This window comes from Cupressus sempervirens, chromosome 1 (assembly GCF_028749045.1).
Source record: "Cupressus sempervirens isolate cs-2001-9-10 chromosome 1, ASM2874904v1, whole genome shotgun sequence".
Taxonomy (NCBI): domain Eukaryota; kingdom Viridiplantae; phylum Streptophyta; class Pinopsida; order Cupressales; family Cupressaceae; genus Cupressus; species Cupressus sempervirens.
Genome location: NC_143118.1, coordinates 325,701,266 through 325,726,483, shown reverse-complemented (window position 1 = coordinate 325,726,483; position 25,218 = coordinate 325,701,266). Strand labels below are relative to the sequence as shown.

General features: G+C 34.9%; 1 protein-coding gene and 1 pseudogene across 4 annotated transcripts in view; one reads left to right on the top strand and one right to left on the bottom strand.

Moving 5' to 3' along the window:
• LOC149577475 (putative plant SNARE 13) overlaps positions 1-21,965 on the bottom strand; it is a 33,912-nt gene extending 11,947 nt beyond the window's left edge. For all 4 annotated transcript variants that reach the window (XM_089824011.1, XM_089824017.1, XM_089824022.1 and 1 more), the window contains exons 1-5: positions 21,520-21,965; positions 15,129-15,221; positions 14,699-14,792; positions 14,549-14,586; positions 9,934-10,031 (exon numbers count right to left, since the gene is read on the bottom strand). In XM_089824011.1, coding sequence (XP_089680137.1) covers positions 9,934-10,031; positions 14,549-14,586; positions 14,699-14,792; positions 15,129-15,221; positions 21,520-21,596 — 400 coding nt within the window. In that variant the 5' untranslated portion in view covers positions 21,597-21,965. The remainder of the gene's footprint in view (positions 1-9,933; positions 10,032-14,548; positions 14,587-14,698; positions 14,793-15,128; positions 15,222-21,519) is intronic.
• LOC149577474 (delta(8)-fatty-acid desaturase pseudogene) lies at positions 21,605-23,525 on the top strand (annotated as a pseudogene).
• The last annotated feature ends 1,693 nt before the right edge of the window (positions 23,526-25,218 follow it).

Below are 25,218 nucleotides of genomic sequence, written 5' to 3'. Positions count from 1 at the left end.
CACAGTGAAGAGGGTGTTTCTCTTGTAGGGGATGAGGCAACTTCATTTTCCGATGCTTGGTTTTGATATTTCTCATGGAAGTTGGGAGCTACAGGCTTTCAGTTCATAATTATTTCTGAGGAGGAACCCAATTTCGGTTGAAGTTGGTTGCCGTGACCCTAATGATAACAGGGAATAACAGGGAATAATGTGTAAAAAATTTTAAAAGGCAAAAGTTATATTTCTGAGCATTATAACATTCATGTTTGATTGTTAGCAATATCCTCTTCTAGAACCAGACTGTACTACAGTTACAGATGCTCAGATCGGATTAAAGACGGGAATCACTGATTATTGAGACACTACTGCAGCTCTGTCAATGACATCAAAAAACATTGATTTGTTGTCTAGGTGACTTGACTTCTGCTGCATCAATTATGTAATAAATGATCAGATACCAATACTTGCTGGTTTGGATTGGAATCGGAAGTGGATGCGGATGGAAGCGCTGGTATGAGTGAAGTTGGGTGGATGCCACCCACAGGCATCCAGATGCGGATTAGGCTTCCATCTGCATCCAAATGCCTGTGCGTGGCATCCAGGCGGCACCCACAGGGCATCTGGAGGCTTCCAGTCACCTCCACAGGCTGATGCCCAGAAAAAACAAATAAAAATGTCATTTCACTTGAAAGAACATTAAAACATGTGCATTTTTGCACTTTTAAAACATTTGTTTCTTTGCCAAACCCTAAAACGGCCCTAAGAGAGGCATTTCAGCCATTCAATCATCATTCTGTTTGCAGCTGGGTTCGCTCTTCTCATTTGGCTTCCATTTTAGCATTTTGAAGACAACTTGATTATTTTCCAAGAGGATTGATTGTAGGGCGCAAGTTAGCTTCTACAAAGAAGTTATTACCTTAAAAGGTAAGCATTTGATCACATTTTTTGAGTGATTTAATGAATTTTTTAAGAGATTTTGATGAATTTTTTCAAGTTTGTGAAGAAATTTTTCAAAAAAATTTTGAAAGAAATAAAGAAACAAGTTCAGGTATCTATTTGAATGGCTTTTTACTTGTATGCTTGATATTCATAGTTTTTATATTGATTTAAATTTATTTAATTTCAATTTTTTTTATTTTTATTTTTTTTGAAAAAACTAAGCAAAGCGAGAAGTTTAGCAATCTATTTAAAGTAGTTTTCTATCATTTTTTTGCACTTAGATGCTTGATGTTGATTTTTTTTTTAATTTATTTAATTTCTTATAGATGGCCACCACTGGTAGCCATAGTTCAGTGGGCCAAGCAGCTGAAAGTTCTAAAGTTGATGTGGCAAGAGAGGCAAGAGAGGCAGGAGAGCTTGCTGATAAAGCCATAGAATGATGTCTCTATGCCAACGGTCTTCCTTTCAATTTGATGAGATCACCATATTGGAAAGAAATGGTTCCACATCCCACAATCACCACAATCACGGATAATGATGCTGATAAGATCCTCGCACATGGTGTATCTACCACAAGTGGAACCATTTTGGGTTCAAATGATCTTGAACTTGCAACAGTTGGAGGAGATGGAACCTGGAAATGATGACCAGTTCTAAAAGAATCCATATGATATGGATTCGGAATGATAAAAATTGAGTGATGAACTATATTTTGATTTTGTAGTTGTGATGATTTGCTACAACCATGAACATAGACATATGATATTCATATCATTGAACCAGTTTATATTGTATAACCTTATTGAGTATTTGAATATGTATTGGTGAGGTTACAAGCTATCAAATCTTTTAATTTTGTATATTTCTTTCATTTCTTTGCATATACATAGTATAATTGTGTGTTTGTGTGTGTGTGTACACATCCGCATCCCCCCAAAAAAAAACTCCCACGCCCCGCATCTGCTTCCAAATCAGCAACTTAGAATAAATCTGATAAGGATTCAAGCTGCTGTGACATTGATGCATTTTCATAATTGATGTCGTGTTATTTGTAAGATCTATTGATGTTCCTGAATTTTGCTGGTGGTTGTTCCTATTCTCACTGTATCCGGAAATCTGAAATTTTAGGTGTAATGATCAGGAAAGAACAATTAGTGAATTGTGTGGAAGTTTAGACATTAAAGAGATAAGTATTTTATGCTTATATTTTTTAATGACGTTCATGAATAATTGATGAAATAATATTGAGAATAGTGAATCATGTATGTCTTTAGAATTGGTCTGCATATTTCTCTTCAAATTAGATTGATTCTTTGAACTATTACTAATCTCTCTAAAATACAGGATGGATAGAGGAGCAAAAGGATGATGATTTAATGATCCAAAATATTATACGGAATTCAAAGGAGGAAGAGCTTAAGATATCCAGTGAGGAAGTAATGCAGGCTGTAGATATGAACAATCTTGAAAACTCTGTTTGCAGCCATGAGACTAAGTTGATGACACATAACTTCAGAGAGGAGGAAGAACCTACAAATTGTCTTTGCATTTAGTTTCTTCGAAGAGGAAAAATAAATTTTGAAAGGGAGACTCTTCAGCTGCAGGAAATCTGAATTTGAAATTGGTAGCTCCAAAATAGGGTAATATGGAATGAGGTCAAGAAGGACAGTTCAGAATTCTAGTATGTTAGAAATTCTGGAGGTGTGGCTTGAACACTATTCCTCTAAAGAAAGAATTGCAGGCAACCTTGTAAGAAGGAGGTCAGGAGGTTCATCCAAGTGCTTGAAGATTCAGAGGGAGCTTGTGTGGCAGAGGCAGAGTGCCATGTCCTTTACGGAGGATCAACAAGCTCATGTAGCAGTGTGACTGCAAAATCCCCTTCCTTGGTCAAATATTGGAGTCAATTAATTTATTGTGATGCTGCCCCTGCCGAGAGGGAGTCTCAGCATTCAGTTGTTTTTATTATGTAATATAATGTGTTCTTCTCTATGAGGGAGAAATTCAAGGTGCAATCACTTGTTAGTGAGTTATTTTCTAAGGAGTTCGAGATGCAATCCCTTGTTAATGAGTTGTTTTCTAAGGAAAAGTTTGAAGTGCAATCCCTTGTTATGAGTTCTTCTCTATGAGGGAAAAGTTCGAGGTACAATCCCTTACTAATTTCTTCTCTGTGAGAGATACATTTGAGATGCAATCCCTTGTTAATGAGTTCTTCTCTAAGAGGGAAGAATTCAAAGTGCAATCCCTTGTCAATGAGTTCTCTGCGAGAGAAGTTCAAGGTGAAATCACTTGTTCATGTGTTCTTTGCGAGAGAAAATCGAGATGAAAACCCTTGCTCCATCCTCTGCGAGTAGGTATGGTGGATCCACCCTCTGTAAGTAGGCATGGTGTAAGTTGTGTGAGACTCCATGAGTTAGTTTTCTTTTATTTCACCCTTTGGGAGTAGTCATGGAAAATGTCATGCTGAGATGACAATTTGATGTGGGGAAAGTCTATTATGAGATTTTGTTACTGATTAAGTCTATTATGAGATTTTGTTACTGATTTTTGTTGCAGCTTCTTATGTCTGTCATGTTAGAGATGGCAAGACATTAATATACTCTATTGGTAAGCGGAAGCGTTGAAGTTTTATAGCTGTAAGAGAGAATACCTACCTGAGGTGATATGTTGTTGTTTCTTGAGATTCATCTGCTGTTCTTTATATGAAAAGACATGCGAAGAGACGCACACTTGGAAATATGAAAAGATATACAACAGCAAAGGCACATGCATTTGGAAATATGAAGAGACTCACATTTGGAAAATGAAGAGACTTTTGGTATGATATGAAGTCTCTCAATTCAAGATATATATGATTGCTTTGTGTGGTGAGTGTTGCATTCAGTTAGAAGCATTGTACTCAGACCTCTATTATTTTATGAGAGAGATATTTTTGGTGTGGTTGGCTTTTTCCCTTTGAGTTGGATGGTTTTCCTAGGATAAATTGTTGTGCCTTTCTATTTCTTATTGTTCTTCATTTTGTTTATTACTGTTTATCTTTATATCTAGGCAAAACATTAACACTGTCTTCCATCATTAATATATAACCTTCTAGATTTAAGGAGGCAACAGCTTGACAGATTTTGCAGGATATCGCAATGCAGGTATAACTCCATCATGAAGAATGATATGGAAGATAGTCTCAACCAAAATGGAAATTAGTTATTGACTCTAAGTGGTTATACAAGATCAAATAATACCAAAAAGTAGAGTGGAAAAATTCAAAACTCGGTTTGTGGCCAGGAAATTTTCCCAAAAAGATGGGGTTGACTATGAAGAAACTTTTTCTCTAACTACCATGTATACCCCTATTGGATTTATCCTCACATACTGATTCGTCTTGGTCATAGGTGGATGCGGAAGCTGGTGCGTGTGGATTCCTAGTGCAATTGGAAGCCCTATGGATGCTTCTCAGAAGCCATCCACAGGGTTTTGGATGCAGATTGAAGCCAGTATCTGGCTTTCGGATGCATCTGGGAGCCCGTGGATGGCTTCCAAGAAGCATCCACAGGGTATCTAGTCGCATCTGGAGGTACCCACGGGCCCAGCTCCCAGAAAAGTAATACAAACATCAAACAACTTACTTTTTTTATTTACATGCGATGTAAAGGGGTTTCTAAGTCTTTTTTTGCAAGGAAACTCTAAAACAACCCTAAAACGATTCTAAAGGTGAATGTTGAAGCATTCACAAGTCATTCTGTAACTTTGTTTGCAGCTACTTCTCTTTTGGTCTCCATTTTGCATTGTGAAGGCAACTTGACCATTTTCAAAGAGGATCAATCATGAACTAAGCTTTTTATTTGTTGGAATCTTGAACATGACCAATTTCTTTAATGTTGAACAAGCACATATTGATATGAATTTTGATAAAGGGTTAAGTATCATACCAGTCATACTATCAAAAGATTTTTTTTGTATATTTCTTGCATTTCTTTTATATATACACACGCGTGCGCTTCCTCCCGCATCAGCATCGAAAAATAAAAAATCCACATCCCGCATCCGCTTCCCAAATCCGCATCCGAATCAGTAACTTAGGGTTTATCATGTCTTTAGCAATCTTTGATTGGCATTTATAATAAATGAATGTAAAGACAACATTGCTTAACGGATTTGAGATTAAGGCATAAGTTTGTGTTTGTAGATTGTGAAAGCCCTTTTAATATACATAGAATGATGAATACCATAGTTGGAAAAGTCGCCAAATCCAAAAACTCGCCGAGCCCCCCAAAAGTTTAATCGGGAAAAACTCGGCCATTTAAAAAAAAAACTCGGGAAAACTCAGGAACCTAAAAAAACCGCTAAAATTTAATTCAAAATACATTTTTTTGCAAATTTCAATGAGAAGATGCATCTAATGAGTTCATTATAGAGAACACAAAAGAAAGAAGCAGGAGTTTAGATATATATAAATGCATAGTGGGTACAAAATCACATTCTGATGCTGAATGCTGATGGCGGGAAACATAATAGTAAATAATTTGTGTCAAATTAGAAGTAAAAACATCATTACAATCACATTTTCCTCTTCCTAGCTCTACTAGCATATTGTAACTCTCTATCTTACATAATATATATAGGCTTTTTGCCTTTTGTTTTTAACAAAAAAAATTTTAAAAAAAAAAAAAAAAAAAAAAACAGAGTTTTTCTGAAAAACTCGGCGATTAGTCGGCGATTTTTCACAAAAACTCGGCGATTTTTTCTTGCGATTAAATTTGGGAAAAACTCGCCAGTCTCAAAAATCGGCGATTAGTAGAAACTCGCCGATTATTCGGCGATTATGCCAACTATGATGAATACATTTCAAGCTTGGGTTTCAATAAGACAGATGTAAACTTCAATCTTTATCATCCGGTTGATTATTATGAACTACTTGGTTTGTTATTGTCTGTAGACAATTTAATTCAAAGCAGTTGATAGAATGGTGCAAGAAAAAGTTGGCAAAAGAATTTGCTCTGAAGGACATTGGCTTGATGCTTCTTGGGTCTATAAGTACAGGGAAATCCAGGTGCAGTTTACCTTGCTCAAAGAAAGGATAAGATTCTAGAGAGAATTCAAATGATGAACTGCAATCTTATGGCTGCTCCTATGGTTGGAATATGAAGTCATGTGTATAGCCAATTAATAGGTTCCTTAACGTACTCAGTAAATACCAAGCCTGATAATTGTTTTGCAGTCAATATGTGGCTTAGCCCAAGCAAGTTCAGTGGTTCGCCACAAAACACATCCTCTGGTACTTGAAAAACATAGTTTGTTTCGGTCTGATATATGTCAGTGATGAAGACTTAGTGCTATATGGTGTTTCATATTCTGATAGAGCAGTCAACACTGATGATGGAAAGAGCACTACAAGGTGTTGCTTCAGTTTAGGTTCAGGTATGGTTTCCTAGTACAGAAAAAAGTAGATCTCAGTGGCACTCAATTCAACCAGGCAAAACATATATCAGCTAGCTTTATCTAGGTCTACATGTTATTAGTAGAGCTAACAAATGAAACTTCGGAAACAACAATAAGACACTGGACATCCAAAGTTGTATCAAACTCTTTGAAAATCTGTTTTTATCATCAATCCAAACATATTGAGATCAGAACCACTTCATTAAATACAAGGTTCAACAGGGAGTTGTGGTTCTACAGTACATTTCAACAAAGCAACAAGTCCCAGACATATTGACCAGGCCTCTTTCAAAAGGATAATACAAGATGTAAAAAGAACAGCTTGGAGTGAAAGAGAACAGTTTCCTTGATAAGAGGCAGTGTTACACTTGGAACAGACAGCATACCTTCCTCAGCATTCTTTGGCAGCTGCAGCTGAAGAGATTATGGTACTTTAGGGCACCAGCTTTACGATAAGGTTGTCTCTTAATAGTAATTTGAATGTTGGGTTTTCAATTTAGTGGTCTTAAATATATTTTCCGACTGTCGTTAAAAAATTGGCTGCAAGGTAAAGAGGATAACAAATTGCTGGTTACCTTGGGCAAATGGACATCAAATGGTGAGGGTTTGAATTACCTACATGAATTAGAAATTCCTCACCTTATATTGAATATTCAAAATTCAGTGCACTGATTAAAGGAAATTCAATTTACAGATATTTTTAATACAATTGAAGTTTGAACCCTTCAAAAGAACTTTCATTGTTAAACATTCCAAAGGGAGAGATATTGATATCCAAAACTTGCATTCGCTTGGATTCAAGTCTTATTGCGTGATATTGCTGATAATATCAAGCACAAGGATGCAGCCAATAATCAATAAATGTGGCACTCATCTAAAACAATCTTGAATTCCCTCTGGCATCTCTCTACAATTGAACATTATAGTCCTTGGAAAGATGAAAAGCATTACACAAACCAAAGAGAATTCTATTGAATGTGTGTATTCGCTATCTTGAATTAAAAAATTTATGCTTATCAATGTAAATAGGGATGCATACACATGGGCCTGAGAGACATCCTGAGGAACTGGGGACCTGGAAGGGAAGTCCCATACCGATCTCCTTTCTTTAAAATAAGTTAGAGATGGCCCTCTTTTATTGGTTTCCTTGGGGCTTTCCTTGTGTCGCTGAGCTGTCCCCAAGACTTAGGACATGTCCCACATCAAATGCATAAAAACAACAATAAATTAAAAACACTCTATAGTAAGTAAAGCCATATATATGGGGGCCCACAGCCCCCCAACTCTGAAGAATTTTGAGACCAATGCCAATTGTTGTTCTGTATTCACCAAAAGTAAAGAGGACACGAGATGGGAAAGAGAAAAGAGTAAAACGATGGTTTCTAATATAACAATCAGAGGATGCCTCCAATTTCCATGTTTGTTGCTCAAAATTTCTATGGATCGTGCATGATGCAAAATTTCTACTTTTGGCATCTCTCAGTACAAATCATGTTTCATATGATGCCTACGAATATTGGTTTATGAAATGGATTGTCAAGTCAATAAATTGCTATCATATTTTCTATCAACACTTTTAACATCTTTTGGTTTGTCTAAGTTATTTTGAAGTATTTTTATATTTAATTGTAATTTGAAGTTTTAAATATTTAATTTTCTATCTTATTTAGAAGTCATCCTCAAACTCCACAAAAAGTTTTTCAATCCCTGAAACATGTATCACCGTCCCAAAACTTGGAAAAATGCTGAAATTTATTTAATCTCCCTTTCAAACAGATATCAATTCATATAGAATTTAAATACTCAACTAAAAATAAATTGCTATCATATTTTCTATCAACACTTTTAACATCTTTTGGTTTGTTTAAGTTATTTTGAAGTATTTTTCTATTTAATTGTAATTTGAAGTTTTAAATATTTATTTTTCTATTTTATTTAAATGGTCATCCCCAAACTCCACAAAAAGTTTTTCAATCCCTGAAACATGTATCACCATCCCAAAACTTGGAAAAATGCTGACATTTATTTAATCTCCCTTTCAAACAGATATCAATTCATATAGAATTTAAATACTCTACTAAAAATAAAGTTTTCACTTCCTAACACATTCTAGAAAGCTACAAATCTGACTGGAATTGGAAGGGGATGTTTTAAGGTTACATCATTCTACCTCGTAAATTCCAGCTAGCAGCTTAATTACTTTCTCTACATTCAGGAAATCCAAACTAGAGAAACGCAAGCACTGGCTTTCCATAAAAACATGTTTTTTTCAATCACCTCAAGGGGTTTTCAAGAACATGGGAGAGATTGGGCATTTTCTAAAGAATTTACTAATTATATTTCAATATTGGTCCACAATACTTCTACTTTTCTGGTACAAAGATGGCTAATTTTTAAATTCTCCAGTAATGTGAATATTTTCATTTATTAAGATTGTCCATTTATTAAATAAAAGAGAACTTGGTAGGTTTCCTGTTAAACAAAGCATACTATATCACTTCTGTCTTTCCTTGACCTACAGTTTCCCATAGAATAGATATAGAAAAGTAAGATTTCTTTAGATCCTTCACCTACAAACTTCACAAAGTACTGAATGACAAATTTCTCTATAATCTTGACGATGCTCTTCAAGTCTTCTTTGCTTAATTTTTTTTTGCTTGGATACAAAAGTCAAATGGAGTAGAAACAATCAACACCCAATATCGATATATCTATATCTAGTAACTTGCTGATGCATGTCATACAATATTGTAATCTATATTTAAGGAAAGCAAATCGGAAGCAATGCAAATCTTCAGCTTACAATGAGGGTGGATGGGAAAAAAAAGGGGTGCAGGAATGAAATTGAAAGGTGTGAAGCGCAAAAGAAAAAATATGAAATGGCTAAAAACTCTACGAAATAATACTTTGCTGTCTTGTCAACTCAAAAGGCATAATCTGTGTCAATAAAAACAATAGCAACTGTTCTTGTAATTTGTGATATCATTCTAAAAACTATTGATACAAGTTCAATAAATATCAAACTTAAAAATAAATTGTTTTACAAATGTATATAAAAAACTGCAATACTAAACAAAAATGCATCTATGATTGCTGAGATTATCCCAGAGCTTTGAAAACTTGAGCCTTTCGAAACAAAGTGAGGGCCAAAATCTAAGGTTTTATATTTCCCACTTTTTTTCCATTTCGAACATAGCATCAAGCTCTTGTGAAAGAACATCAAATGTGCCTACTTGAAACCCAGCACTAAAATATTTTGAAAACATAGAAATCTCGTTCCTACCCCCAACTCCTCTACTCACAGCAAAGCTGTTTTAGCTACAAATTTGTCAAGAGCTACATAACAGGATTTACCATGAAAAAAAAAATTGCAAAAGCTTATACCAAATATGACAAAACCCAACATTTCTGCTTGTTTTTAGTCGTACTATATCACTAAGCTGATACCAAATGTGACAAAACCCAACATTTGTGCATGTTTATACTTGCATTATATCAATAATGACCCATAACAATATTTTTTATTGCAAGGTAAACTGAATGACAAAGAAGATACTAGAGTAATAACACAAGATTTCTTACTTGATGCTGCTATAACATTTTCTTCTGCAAAAGCCTCACCACCACCAGTTCCACCTTCAAAAAGATCTACTCTTTTATTTCCAACAGAGTTTGCATACCTGCATGTATCAGCTAGAGTTAAAAAATCGAAAAATAATGTCCACAATGTACAATGTGCCTTAAATTAAAAAAAACTTGTCTCATTTGACTCCTTACAGATCTTGAGGACATTTTATTTTGCATCTTCTTTTTCTTTTTACAATATAAATGATGCATAAAAGAAACAAAACTTCTCATACTTTTCTATATAGAAAATATCTTACAATTCATAAGTATGCTTTCATATTAACCTTTGAACTATCATTATGAAATAATTTAAATTTACTCTGAAACAGAAATATGGGAAGTACAATTGATTATCATGGCCAATTTATACTTAATTGGCTTTAATAATTTCACAACCTTAATTCATTCAAAAGCATGCCAATTATACAAAGCATTTTATCACCCCTTTAAACCTGTTAAGATAGTATCTTGCAAGTTCACTAAACGTCCTCGGCAAAATTAGCTTTCAATAATATGCAGATTAACAATGGCATGCAAAAAAGCAAGGCACATATAAAACTCGGATATTTCCTTGAGCTTTTAGGACCAATAATCTAAAAAAAGTCTATGAAATTCTATTGTTAGGTTAATCTAATTGTTGTCATCTTCATAAGAGCGCATATATCATCTTCATAATTCATAGGTAAGAGTATATAACATTACGTTAAGTATTATAAAAGTCAGTCAATTAAAGATAAAAGACTAATGCAATAATGCAATAATGCAATAATACAATAATAGTTAACAGTTCAAGGTGGACCAACTTCTGTCATAGTATAAAAACATTTGGTCTTGGGTACCAAATTTATTGTTTTTAATAACACTTTCTCTACATCTCTGTACAAAAATTCTTCATTTTTATCTAGTTAAATAGCCACCACAGAATCTAGAATGGTAGTGATACAATACACATAAAGGTTACTAATCCTGAGGGAAAAGATGACCACTGAAAGTGGCACCAAAAATTTATGGAGAAGACTGTCAAAGAATATGTTAAAATACATTTCATTGATGCAGCATAATTGATGGACATGTTCTACATAGGACATCAGTTAGAACTGTAGTTGCAAATTCAACAAAACATATTTTTGAAATGCACTGATCTACAGTAAAGAATTGTAGCCCGCAGGAGATATGGAATTAAATAAATTTAAGACAATATCATAAACTCCAAAGGACTTTCATTTCGCCATAAGAAATTTGAACAAGAAATCAATGTCCGTTTTGATTTAAAACCAACTTATCACAAGCAAGCTGAAAAGCTTGATGCATGGGAAAAACCAATCAACATTACATATTTAGCCTTTGTCAATAAAGGAATTCGGGGATCAATTGGACCCTCCAGACCCATTGGTACAAGTGAGTCTTTCAAAACGAAAAGAAAGGATAGAAGATGAGGAGATTTTTTATTGAAAAATTTAATGGACCGCCATTCAAGTTTTGTTAATTTTGGCAACACATACCGAATGGACATTAAAATTACTTTTCTCCAAAATTATCTCAAAGAAAGAATTAGATGTCTTTGAGTCAATGCATTCAAATAAGAAAGACAAGCAGGCTAATGGTACACATAAACCTGTAGAGTTTGAGTCTACTTCAGTTGTAGATGACATTCTATCATGTACTACATTCAACATGTGAATACAAAAAGTTGATGAACATTAAAAACTTACATGGAGGCAGAGCTCACATTACTATTTTACATTAAGGTGCAAGAGAAAGGTAAGAAGTCAACTCAGGCTCTCAAGCCTATCTTCTTTCTAATAGGCTGTTAGCAAAGGTAAAATTGGCTATTAGGTATGCCTTCTCATAGCCATTTGCTAAAAAATAAAGGCAATTGTATCATAAAATAGACAGGACGTTCGTGCGACGGGCTAGACTGGGGGTTTTTTCCCCATCCTTTTTCCCTTGGTGTCTGTACTTTGAACGAGGATAACAACAATGTAAATTTCAAAAAATAATAAATATTGGCAGAAGCCTTTTACCAATTTAAGAAAAAAGGTTAGATTGGCTAAGCTACAGATTTACTCAAACAAGCCACTGAATCTGCATCCTGTTTGTTCCTGATCCTAGATCAAACCTGAGTCCTCTGTAGGTCTTGCCAGGGCCCTACAAAATGGAGCAAGATTCATTTGTATTAACTCTACAACAAATGAAGGCAAAATCAGGTATATTCTATAATCCACAGCAAATGCACAGACTTTCTGTTGTTTTCTTGTTTCACCATGTAGCTTGACTATTCAATCTAAAAAAGAACCTTAAAGACCTTAAAACACAGAAGCAAACTTATTTGAATCCCTTTTGAAAGCAAAAGACACAAAGGAAGTACACTTCCTGAACTTTCATTCTTGCTTATCATTTGACAAACCGTGGTGAAGATTGATAATTAAAGGTTCCAAATAATGCAATTGTTGTTCTTATATGTGTGTAAGAATCGTGGAGAAAGATTCTTGGAATGGAAGTCTTTTGACTCTTTGAGTTATTTCCTGCATTTGCCATTTTTTCCCTTTTAAAAACAAACGCTTCTTTTTCATTTCATTCTTCTATGTGTGAGTGTGTCTTCTATGTGTGAGTGCGCGCATATGCATGTATCTGTCTTTTCATTCGTTTGGAACATGTTGTTTTAACAAACTTGTTACCACAGGGATCACAATTGCAGCCAATTCTAGTTCCATGGTCAGCCCAATTTCAAAACAAGTAGCAAAATGTTGACAAAATACAGTAGCTTCTAAGTGGTGATGGATATGTTTCAGTTCACAGCAGGTGTCGTATGAAATCTCCAACCTCATATAATCAGGTGAAAAAACATTTTGTGGTACTCATAAACTGGGCATTGAAGCCTGCCCAAGCAAGAGGTATGCAACTATCCATCTAAAGAGTAAAAGTATATTAGATAGTGTTAGAAAGAAAATGAAGCAATTGTCCATAGAACAGGCCATTTTTTGGCAAGGAAAAGATTCCAAGTCATAATACCCCCCCCCCCCCCCCCCTCTTCCTTGTGTATTTTTGATGTTATGGTAAAGAACCATTCATTTTTTGGCCACACATTGAGAAGAGCCCCCCTTATGAGGGGCCATTGGAAAAGTTGCTTCAAAAATCCAAAAGATGGCATGCCTATCACTATTGCATGATGCATCTACACTAATGGTTTTGACTTTCAATGTCGTTTGCTTACCATATTGGCAAGAAATGGTGAGAAAAATTATTTATGCTCTAGAAGGGGACAAGCTCCTAAGTTTTGAGATACACACTCCTCCAACCACTCAGTAAAGCACAATCAACTGGCATTAAAAAGACAAATGTGTGAGTTTACCTGCATTTCAATTATGCATTTTTTACACCAACATAATGACCACAAGAAAGGGAACACAATTACCAGGTGTAGGAACAAAACAATGTGACATGTAGACTTCTGCAGTCCAACAATTTTCATCGTTTGAGGAGTCAACTAGACAACAAACTTTTAGTGAGTACAAATGACACTCATTTCTTCAAATCGACCTACATCTTATGTTGATGTTAACAATGAAGATCATTATGAAGACCCATATAAGGTTCAATGCTGCCATTCTTATTTCAACATTGAACTATGAATATCTATCATGACATTCAAGTTTGAAAAATTTACGATAAAGTGCAATTTTGACTTTTAAGTTGATTTAGTTTTTTATATGCATCCTAGGTGGCTGTCTGAACCTAATTCTTGTTTTCAGGCTACAAATATGTATATGTTTAAGATTTTTATATATTTTTCTATGGATGTTCATTTGGTCTCATCTAGAGTTGAGACTTAAATCTGGTTAAATACCCATTCAAAAAGAGTCAATGGTAGAGGAAAGGATTAAAAACTTCCTAGGAACCAGTTAATTCAGAACCAGAACCAAACACACATGATTCAGGCCTTTAAATTCAACACTATTCACATATTGGATTTAAAATTATCTGGTCAAGGAAAGGAAACTGAAGACATTATTAAAAAAATTGATTCAGGCCTTTAAATTCAACACTCTTCACACGTTGGATTTAAAATTATCTGGTCAAGGAAAGGAAACTGAAAACATTATTACAAAAATTGCAGGAAATTCTAAAAACTGGACTAATCCTGATTCCTGTCATTCCAGGTGATTGAATAAGCAATGGATTATCAGCATTTAAAATATTATTTTTAGCCTTAGATAATAGGCTAAATTGAAAAATTCTTATAAGTTCTTCATTCTCAATCAGTACGAATAGACACAATAAAAGAGCAAACTTTTGTAATCTTGAGACCATTCATACCAACCTCTAGAAACTTATTACATTTCCAGAAATTGGTTAATTAGAACAGTCCAGATCAAATTACTCAGAACTTAAGCACTTAAGTTGATTATTCTATTCTCACTTTCCAGAAAGCCTTTGACCAAAACTAGGCTATTAAATTTGCATGGTTGTCTAAAGCAGGAAAGTAGCTATTATATTCACATTAGATACAGAGGAAGCTTTTGGTTCCTGCACAAATAGAAATTCAGAACTGGAGAAATCACACACTTACGTCTTCCGGAGTGCAACATAAGAGTTCAGTTCTTTGATCTGCATCAAAAATCTCGATTATAAGGCAACAGATGACAGAAGTGCAAACAAAGACCTACAACTTTATCTTCCACTATTACCCAAGCCAAGATAAAAGATGCAAATAATTTACCATTGATTGTTTTTTCTCATTTAGTTGCCTATTGATCTCAGGCGGATTTTTACTCTCTTCTTCCTTGAATTCTCGATCAAATTCTTTAATTAGCCTGCAATTAGAGTTCGTAATTTGTTTCAAAATGAATAGATGGACAAATGTGGAAAACATATAAAATGAACCAGAATAGAAAACAGTGAACCTATAATTGATGAATACATGACAAAGGAAAGGAATTGACAATAGCCAGAATTTTTCTGTCTGCAATATTGAGACACTCTGATCTGGACCACAAAAAGCCAGGGCCCTCCCAAAAAGTTCAAACCAAATCATATGAACTGTTTCCATTTGGTACTATCCATGCCCGTATATTCTAAATTTCTTTGATCTCTAAAAGTAAGTTGCAAATATACCTTGTAGTGAGACAAAATACAGAAAAAGCACCCACCGTTTGCATTCACGCATTTTTCCAGTAAGCTCCTCAAGCTGCTTGCTCTGCCTGTTTGGATCTTTAATCTTGTCCAGTTTCTGAAACCCATTTCTGTAAAGAAATGCCAAACATTAGGGCTATATATAGAACATTCTCAATTCACATATCTTTTGAAACAAAGAAGAAAATATTACTTGGCAAAAAGATGAGTCGGTTAGTGGAATCCCCTCTACTACACAGAGACACACACTCTGACACATATTATTCATCTCCTGAATCAGAATTGTGCCCATCTCAGAGATACATCTGGGGACATCTCCAGATGTTAGAAGACTTCAAATGGCACTTCCTAGCTTATCTATACATTATATAAATTAAATTGATTTTTTCTTTGGAAACTAATAACTGGTCGACAAGACTTGAACCCAAAAAAACAGCTTATAAAAATTCTAATTTTTGTGTAGCCTATCATTTTCTTGAAAGATCCAGACATACTAGAAAGAAAAGAAATATTAAGAAGACTTAAGATGCCTGTGTGGAAAAATAAAATTATCGATTGTTTGGGAAAGAGGGAATAACTTGTGGCAATAAACTATAAGCTAAGGATAAAACACTAACCACAAATTTTGAATTTACATATTATTTATTTTAATACTTTATCGTCTCAATTACACCCATACAGTCTTTCTTTCAATAGTGTCTCCATCCACAGAAGCCTTGTCTATTTCCTGTGCCTAGAGAGTGAGGGAGCCTCACAGCCAGCTTCTTCAAAACCTATGAGAAGCTGCTGCTACACTGAGATTCCAGTGACATCTCATATATTATGTCCCAGACTCCAAATGCTATCAAAGCATAGATTTCTACATTGCAAGGTTGAATTATCAATATCTACTGGTATCACAATTGGAACAAATTAACACGGATGAGATCAAGAAGTAAAGCAATGAAACTTTCTTGATAGGACATCAGGTTAAAATCTCCAAAGACATATTTGTGGGTTAAATTTGAGAAATATGTATAGTTCTGCATGTAGGATATCTGAAAGGTAATAAATTCAGTACTGGGTGAATTTAATGGAATAATAACACCCAATCATTGCATTTAAGCTCCATGTTTACGCCTAGAGACCACTAATAATTGTCTCGATGTCCAAATGCTATTGAAGTACACAACACTGTCACAGGCAATTACTACATGAGTAAAAACAATGCTAGTAACTCACATGATCTAAAGAAGTAAATGAATGGGACTTTAGTAGCACTATCCCAGGTTTAAATCCCCCCTCATGTGCTAGACCTAAGTGACTTTGATTGAATACATGGTGAACTGTATTTTGCACTACAGATAATGGGAGAGATTTACCCAGGAATATGTAGGCGAATTGTAGGGCAAGATCAAATATTACGATGGTGAAACCAGTGTGAATCCTTATTTTACTGTGCAAATGATGACAATAACAATAATAAAGCCATACAGAAGAACTTCCGACTGCACAGGGCCTTCCATGAGCAAGAGAGAATAGTAGGCGAATTGTAGGGCAGCTATTTTGTTCAAAAGATGTCGGCCCAGCTAGGCAAGGTATAGTGTGGTAGACGGGTTGATGGTGCCTCCTTCCCTTCCCTGCCTGTAGATGTTAATAAAGGGTTTCTGTGACTGAATCGGAGCTGGGGGTTGAAAGGTGAATTTTGGAGAATGAAAATCTCCCGATTAGTATACTGTAAAATTGTCAAGATTATGAAATTTATCATTCCATTCAAGCAAATTACATTGACCCAATTGAATTAAATACAGTAGACCTGGCCTACTGGCAATGACACTGTGATATCAACAAGAAAGCCAAGTTGTGAATCCTGCTAAGGTAGCTCCAAATATGAGGGCTAGACAGTAACTGAGGCCTTAGAAATGGTCAAAATTGTAACACAAGAAACAAGTAATTTTGACGGAAATCTGTGTATTGGAGTATATGCCAAATTGATATCCGAGATTGACTAGCTCTCTAGTCAACTGGTCTTATGACACCCTTGGGTGACGAAACAGTGGAGGTTACTATCATCTGTTTTTCCTCAATTAAAACACAATTGAATGATGCAAAAAATAATAGCAAATCCTCTGGCAGAAAATAATTGAATAAAGCAGAAGTAAAATGCACAATACAGAGAAAGGAAATAATCTTTACACAAAAGAAATGCTTGTGCCATGTTAAAAGGGTGGCAGTTTGCCAACAAAAAAAACCAAACAAACCAAAAGACTAAATTTTATAAATAAAACAGCATTAGAGAATGCAGAGTCTGTAAGGGAGGTTGGAAATCTACTACCTATATGTTTGGACCTATTTCAAAAACTGGTTAACAAATGCCAAATGGTCTCAAAGTCAAATACCACAGAGCCAACGAGGATTCCAAACAACAATGTTATTATTTTATAACAATAATAATAGAAATTCCATTTTGCTATTATCACTATAGCGTGTACTACTGATCAAAATTTAAAAAATCCAGTATCCATCATTGGCTTCCATTATTAAATTAGCATTTCTGGATTTGGCATGTCAAAAGTGATGCCATATCTATGGGGCTTTCCAAATAAATTCCCAATTTGAAATCTCTTTCACAGACGAGTCATAGGGGAGTTTGACAGTACAGATGGTCAATGGTAATATTCCCACCATGGTTAAAAAAATACAAATTCACCAACATAAAGAAGAAGAAATCACAAACAGTGAATAATCATGCTACCCAAAACTTCTCCTAAAAAGAGTGTGCTTTGAGAGCTGTGGCTGGTGAGCTGATGAGTACAAGGTCAAAACTAATGGATCCAATAAGAATGTCTATAGTATATACAGTAGTAATATAACACATGTATCTATACTGTATTAATAAAAAGCCAAGTATAGCAACAAAATCGTGCACACTGACACTATTCGAAGAAGCTCGCTTAGTGGAAGAGATGGAGCGCCAAGTTGGCCAAGGTGCAAACCCTGCCAAGGTTAGCTCTATTCCATTCAGACTGAAAAACATTCATCAAATGTCTAAAAGTGCTAAATAGAGCAATCCTAAGGAAAGCAACAGGCAATTTCGCCACCAAAATTTCCCTCTATCAATTGGCATCTTTAGCTAATTCTGATCTAATCTTGAATGGCTCTCCAATTTACTTAATCTTAAGACACTCAGCAAGTAGTAGAGGTCGTTGCAGTTTGTTATAGAAACAAAATTGAATAGACTATAAAGCCACAAGAATAAAAAACACAATGGCACTGAAAAATAATCAAATAAAGCAAAAGTAAAATGCATGTGAGTCAGTCTAGGAATGATACTTGGTCCAAGGTATTCTCAAATTATGTTCAATAATGAGGCATTTTACCACCAGACTATCAAAATGAACTAAACATTGAAGCACGCATGTTCTGCAAAAGAGTTTGCAAATTGCAAACCTATTCCCTAGAAGTGTCAACTCTATTTCCATGGCTAGTTAGCTGATGATCTTGAAGGCAAATCCCACAGAGCTAGTAACTACTCCAAAAGTTAAGGATAGCAGCAGTATTAACAAAAAAATACCATGCAGAAACAGTTAGATAAATAAACTCTAGCAGTGCTCAGTTAGTCATAATAACAAAGCGATCAATTCCACCACAATGCAGAAAACCAACCATTAATTAAGGTGGAAGATAGTTAACATCAGGTTTGGACATGGACAAACTTTGCAGGCATTGTGGCCCACATCGTACTACATATCAAATAGGGATCTAAGCTCACTGGAACTCTGTCTAACTCTTGCCAATTGGAAAATGTTCTGCAAAGGGGATTTGCAAACTTATAACCTAGAAGCGTCCACTCTATTTCCATAGCTAGTTAGTTTATGATCTTTAAGGCAAATCCCACGGAGCTACTTGATACTCCAAAAAGTTGATAACAGCAGTATTAATACAATAAATACCACACAAAATCAATTAAATAAAGCAACTCTAGCAGGCCTTATTTAGTCACAAAGACAAAGCAATGTCACCATGAGAGCCAAGGATCTCAGAAGGACCAATTCCCCCACAATGCAGCAACCTAAACATTAAGGTGAAAAATATTCAGCATCAGGTTTGGACATGGAACAAGTTTGAGAAGAACTACAGCCAACATCCATCCATCGTACTACATATCATAGAGGGGTCCAAGCTCACTGGCACTCTAATTAATTCTTGCCAATTGAAAAATGGGTTCTGTCAACTTTTAGTATAATACTCATCAGCCATTAAGCACTGGCACAGGTGGAGTGGGATAGAGGGTGTCATGAGGTACGGCATCCCATCAATAAAAAAGAAAAAAAGCAATGCTTCCTATTTCTGTATATGGATCATGGATTTGTTCGGAACCGTCCAGGGAATAAACTCACAATTAAATGAGAAACAATGCATAGAAAGCAAAGAATTCAAATAACAAAACCAAAGACTCTCAAATAGCCAAGGTTACCGGAAGACGGGGAGACTTGGAGGTCTCCGGTACTGGTATTGCTACTGGTACGCTTATTTTTCAAATAATAGGAGATGGGGGTAGTTGGAGACAGCAATTTTTTAATAGTTTAAGAGTCTAATACTCAATACAAAATTGTAAAACTATAAAACTAAAAGACTAAATTGAATACTAATAGTAGTGTCACATTAATATAAAGTCAAATAGTTCAAAACTCATATAATCACAATATTGTATCTCATAGTCATATCTGATTTCTGAATATCGCATATGATAATCATCATATCAGACTAATAATTGCTGAGATTATCATTACATATTCAAATTTTAAATTCAAAAAAAATATAGTTTCATGCTAAATCATTGATATGCAAACAAAAATGAAAAAACTTAATACTGTAAACAAAAATCAGAAATCTATCGAGTATCTAGTATAACAATGATACTATCATCTACTCCACAAGGTTGTGATCATCCATATCAAGGTTTTCAGCTACCATGCTCTCCATGTTGGATTTCAAGTTATTATTTAAATAAAAAATTTAATATTTCTGATTATTGCTGGTTAGGTTGGATTTTGGAATTAGAATAATAAAAATAATTGTTTCTAATGTTTTTTTAGTTATTAAATAAAATATCAAAATGATTAAAATAATTAAATCATTTAGATTGTCATTGGTTTTAATTTTTGCATTTAAAAACATCAAAATCAGGGCCAAAATACATAAAATAATTTAATGTTATATTTTATATTTTTTTTATCTGGAGACATTAGGGAGATTTTGTTTTATTGGATTCGGAGACTTGGAGACTACAGAAGACTTTGTCATGAAGTCCCCAACCTTTTTTGAGGTCTCTGGAAATGCAAAAAGTCTCCGAGAGGTGTCTCTGTCTCCAAGATGTGTCTCCTAGAGGGGGAGACAAGTCTCCCGTAACACTGCAAATAATAGAATTAAGGGGAAAAATGCATACAGGAGAACAGAAATAATCCATAAACCAAAGGTATGCTCACTCTATGTTTAAAGGGGGGCAATTAATCCACAAAAAAAAAGAAAAAAACTATAAACAGGAATAAAAAAATCAATAGGGCAGAATTGAAGGATGTCGATTATGCCTGGGAATGTGAGCATTTACAACTACTGCAATAACTAGCTACCAATTGCCTTCTTCACTCCCTAGGCCAAATCTAACAGAGCAACTGAGAATTTCAAAAAACTTAATCGTGGTAACAAGCCTAATGCACTAAATGTAGTTGCGCTTATCTACTGCAATGTTCAACTGACCAATGAACTGAAGGTCAAATCTTATGGAATTGCACGAATTTTACAAGTTACAACAATAGCAAAACCTAATCCACGGAAAAAATCGAAAAACAAGTTTAGCAGGCCTAACTTAGTGGCAAAGACAGAGTGATGAGAACAAAATGGGGAGGATTCATACCCATCCGAGACTAGCTCCCAGCATTATGGTAATGCAAACTGTCAATTGGCATCAAAAAAAGAAAAAAGGAAAAATAGTCAGGGTGCAGACACGAAGTAGTTCTGATAACGTAGGGTGCCCTCCGTCCATCTGGGCTTATGCTAATCAGAGATCCAAGCTCAACTGGCAATCCAGTCAACATATTAAATGACGGTCTGCAGTCAACAAGTGAAACATCGGGCTAGGATTTGATAAGACTGAACAATTGAAGTTCAAAACCCAGCAAACGCAGGCGCCCATTTGAAAGTGAGCGTGCGTGTGTGAATGGGCTTAACGTAGAACCTCACATTTCAATCAAACAAACAATTCAACGAAGGAAAAAAATAACAAAATCTAATGCACTGAAACAAATGATAAAGAACAAAACCTCTCAATTCCATAAAAACAAAGTCTGCACAAAACTAAGAACCGGAAAAAACCCTAGTACTCAGAAACAAGTGAATGCGGGAAAGAGTAAGAAAATGAACACATACGAGAGGGCACGGAAATGATCCTTGAGCTGCCCATCAATGTCGGCGAGCGTAGAGCTCAGGTCCATGCCTTCCGCCATCTGATGCGATGGCGATGGCACTTCGTCGAATCGCACGAAGCGACCCCTCCCTTCTTCTATCCCCAGTTTGCCACTTCTCCTATACCCTTCCCGAATTCAATTCTCGTTTTTCCCGCACAGATCTCATACAAATTCAATGATCGGGAAAAATTTCGTCTCTTTTCGCCTGTTTAAAGTGTGCCTCCAGATCCAGCACTATTCTGCATTGCTTTCCACCATTTTAGGCCCCAAGTAATGCAATTTACAATCTAAATTTGGATCGTGCCAGGAATGTTTAGCTCTGTACAAATTTGTTTTGAAAGACAAAATACAGGCTGTTGATTTAGCTGTAATATTTTATGGAAAGCCCAAAGAGGTTTACCGTCTGTCAGGGAGGAGATTAACATATATATATATTTATATAATCCGTATTTTTTTGGTTTATTTTAAATTCCTTACGCGTTTGTTCTGGCTTTTCGCCGTTTTAGTTGGCAACTTCTTTTTAATATTTTTATAAACAAAACATAAATTTTGACATTTATTTTTAAGTTTTTTACAGATCAAATATAACGTTATAATATCATTTATAAAAGATTATATTATTAGTTCCTGCCACAAATACTATAGCATTCATTGAAATGCAATTCTTCAATTTAATTCTCCAATTAGATGACATTATTTTTTACAACTTTTTGAACTCATATAGTTTATATATATATACAAATTTTTATAATTACAAAAAAAATATTTATCCTCAAGTTGATTGGATGATTTGTGCTACAGTCGTGTGTTTGGATTCACGTAATAATTTTAAAAACTTTGTAAGTCAAAATGTTGGTGACAGGACAACAACACCATTAATATCTTGTACCTATTCTTCAATACAACCAATAAATTTTTAATATCCCACACATTCTAGAGTATAGTAGAGGCGATGATCAACATCATGGTTTGTTGCCAACAAAACTACAAGACCACACATCAGAAGCCCAGTGAGAACGATAGCGAGGAGTTTTAGGTGTCAAATTGCAGCTCTTCTGGTCTGGCACATGCCTGCTCAAAGAAGATCTACACAAAGTAGGCATGTTTAATGGTGGTTTGAGCTTGTATTACAAGATTACAACCTGGATTATTGCAATGCTTACACTTTATGTCTACGGAGTTGTTTTTAGCTCAAGTATTTTCGTTCACATGATCTCGACAGTATTGTTAGGGATTGCCTGGATGTAGAGTGGTTTCATTGGTCACGATTCAGCATATTTCAGGCTGTTGAAAAGTCACTGGAGATTGCGATTCAGCTTCTAGTCAAGAATGTCATCACCAGCATGAGCATTGTGTGGTGGAAGAGGAGCAGAATATGACTCTGATTTGCAATATTTGTCACTTTATATAGTTTCCATGAAGCTTTTCCAAGGTTTGTACAGTAAATATTATGAGAAGAAGATGGATTTCGACTGCCTGGCCTGGTTTCTAGTTTTCTACCAGCACTAGACCACCTATTTGGTGATGGTCATTGCCAGATTTTTGCTCTTAGCTAAGTCTTTCACATTTTTTTTGACCTAAAGAAAAGGTGGATTACAAAGTGCAAGAGATTCTAGCCATGGCAGTTTTGTGGATCTAGTTTCCCGCCTTGGTATTTTGCCTACCTACATGGATCAAATGTGTGACATTTGTACTGTTGTGCTTTGTAGTTTCTGGGATCCAGCATGTACATTTTTGCTTGAATCATTTCTCTACATATACCTTTGTAGGGAAACTGAGCAGCAAGGAGTGGTTTTTGATGCAAGTAATGGGGATGGTAGATATCACTTGTTCGCCATGGATGGACTGGTTTCATGGGGTTTTGCAGTTCTAGGTGAAGCACCACTGTGTGAAAAGCATGGCCTGCCTTACATGAGCGCCACATTCTGGGAGGCTAATGTCATGATGATAAAGACCTTGAGATGTTGAAGCTTATGTCCAAGTGCTTGCTTTGGGAGACCCTAAACACCCATGGCTGAAAAATGATAAGAACCCCCTGGTGGTGTTCATTTACTTAATTTTGATATTTAGATCTATATTTTTGCATTGTTTTTTCTTAAAAGAATTTAAGGTTTCTATTTTCAAATTCGTCCTGTATTTCACAATCTCTATTTTTGAGTTCTAGATTGATGGGTACATATATAATTGGATTGTTCTTGGTTTTATCAGTTTCTTTTTTCTGAGGTCTAGATCGATGGGGGGCATGTATTATGTGATCATTTGTTTACAGTTCGTGGTTGCAATTTTCAAATTTCCATGGATATGCTGCAAATTTTATCTCGTGCTTTTTAATTTTATTTTCTGCAACCCCAGTTCAAAATTGTCTGAAATTGTTAATTTGTATGAGCCTCCTTTGAAGGAGATTAGATAGATTGTCTCAGCAGGCAGGGAGATCCAGTTCTGCCTGGAGATTTTTAATCTACATGAAATCCTTCATTGGTGGGGAATAGATAAATTTGTCTTAGCAGGAAGTGCATTTTTGTGGCTGTATAGACGTTGCCGAAGAAGATTGAGTAGTTTTATGCAAAAACAATGTGGTATGTAGTAAGAAATTAGTAGGGATGGATTAGTTGAATGCATAAATGAGGTGTTTTGGGAGATGGAGTAGTTGAGTGCATAAATGAGGTGTTTTGTATATCATAAATCAAATCCAGGACACGAGAGGCTGAAAGCCAACACAACAATGCATTTGCAAACAAGGACAGTACACTGTCCAAATGCATAGATCCATGCATACACAAGTTTTGGTAAGGTCAAAATTTCTTAATTATATATATATATATATATAGATTGTTAGCTTCAAATAGTATAATACTACTTCTTTCTACTACATTTTATATTGATTTTACTATTTTATAATTTCAATACATATTGTTTTTAGTATTTTCCAATGTAATACCTTAGTACACTCATTTTTCTAATTTCATTTGTAATTAATAATAACTATTTCTAAGTGAAGGGACATTTGTTTCGAACATTTTTTTGCTTTCTATTGAACTCAAAACAAATACAACTTATATTCGATATTAAGTTGACAATTTCATTGTTTATTTTAACAATACTTAACATTTTTTACTATAGTCTAATTACGCAATGGCAGGAACTAGACGCTATGCGTCCTTGTTTGTAATGTTATATCGGTAACATCATAATATTAATTAAATTGTTTAAATATTACTAAATATTATTAATATAATTATAATGTAACATTTACTAATATTATATTATAAACTTGTAACAAAAATGTTATGTTCTATTGAGAAAGTTTTCACTTTTTCTTCCATAATAAATAATGTTGATTTGGGACTCCTTTTCAAGTATGCAAGCAATGAAATGTAGGGATGCATCTATCATTTCACACACAGCCAAAAATGTAACTAGAAAACTACACATGGTCATGGTGTTGCATTGAGCTCTCTATTAAGGATGCCTAAACCTAGTACCATTTTGCAATCCCTAACTCATTACAGCCAACAAATATGTCCATATGACAAAAGGACTCTTGACTAATCTGTATGGGAGCAATTTGTGTAAGGTGCCTCTAAATTGAATAAATGGTGCAATCTAATTTTACCCCTAATCTTCCATTAGGGTCCATTTGGTTGCAGGGATAGGAATTGCA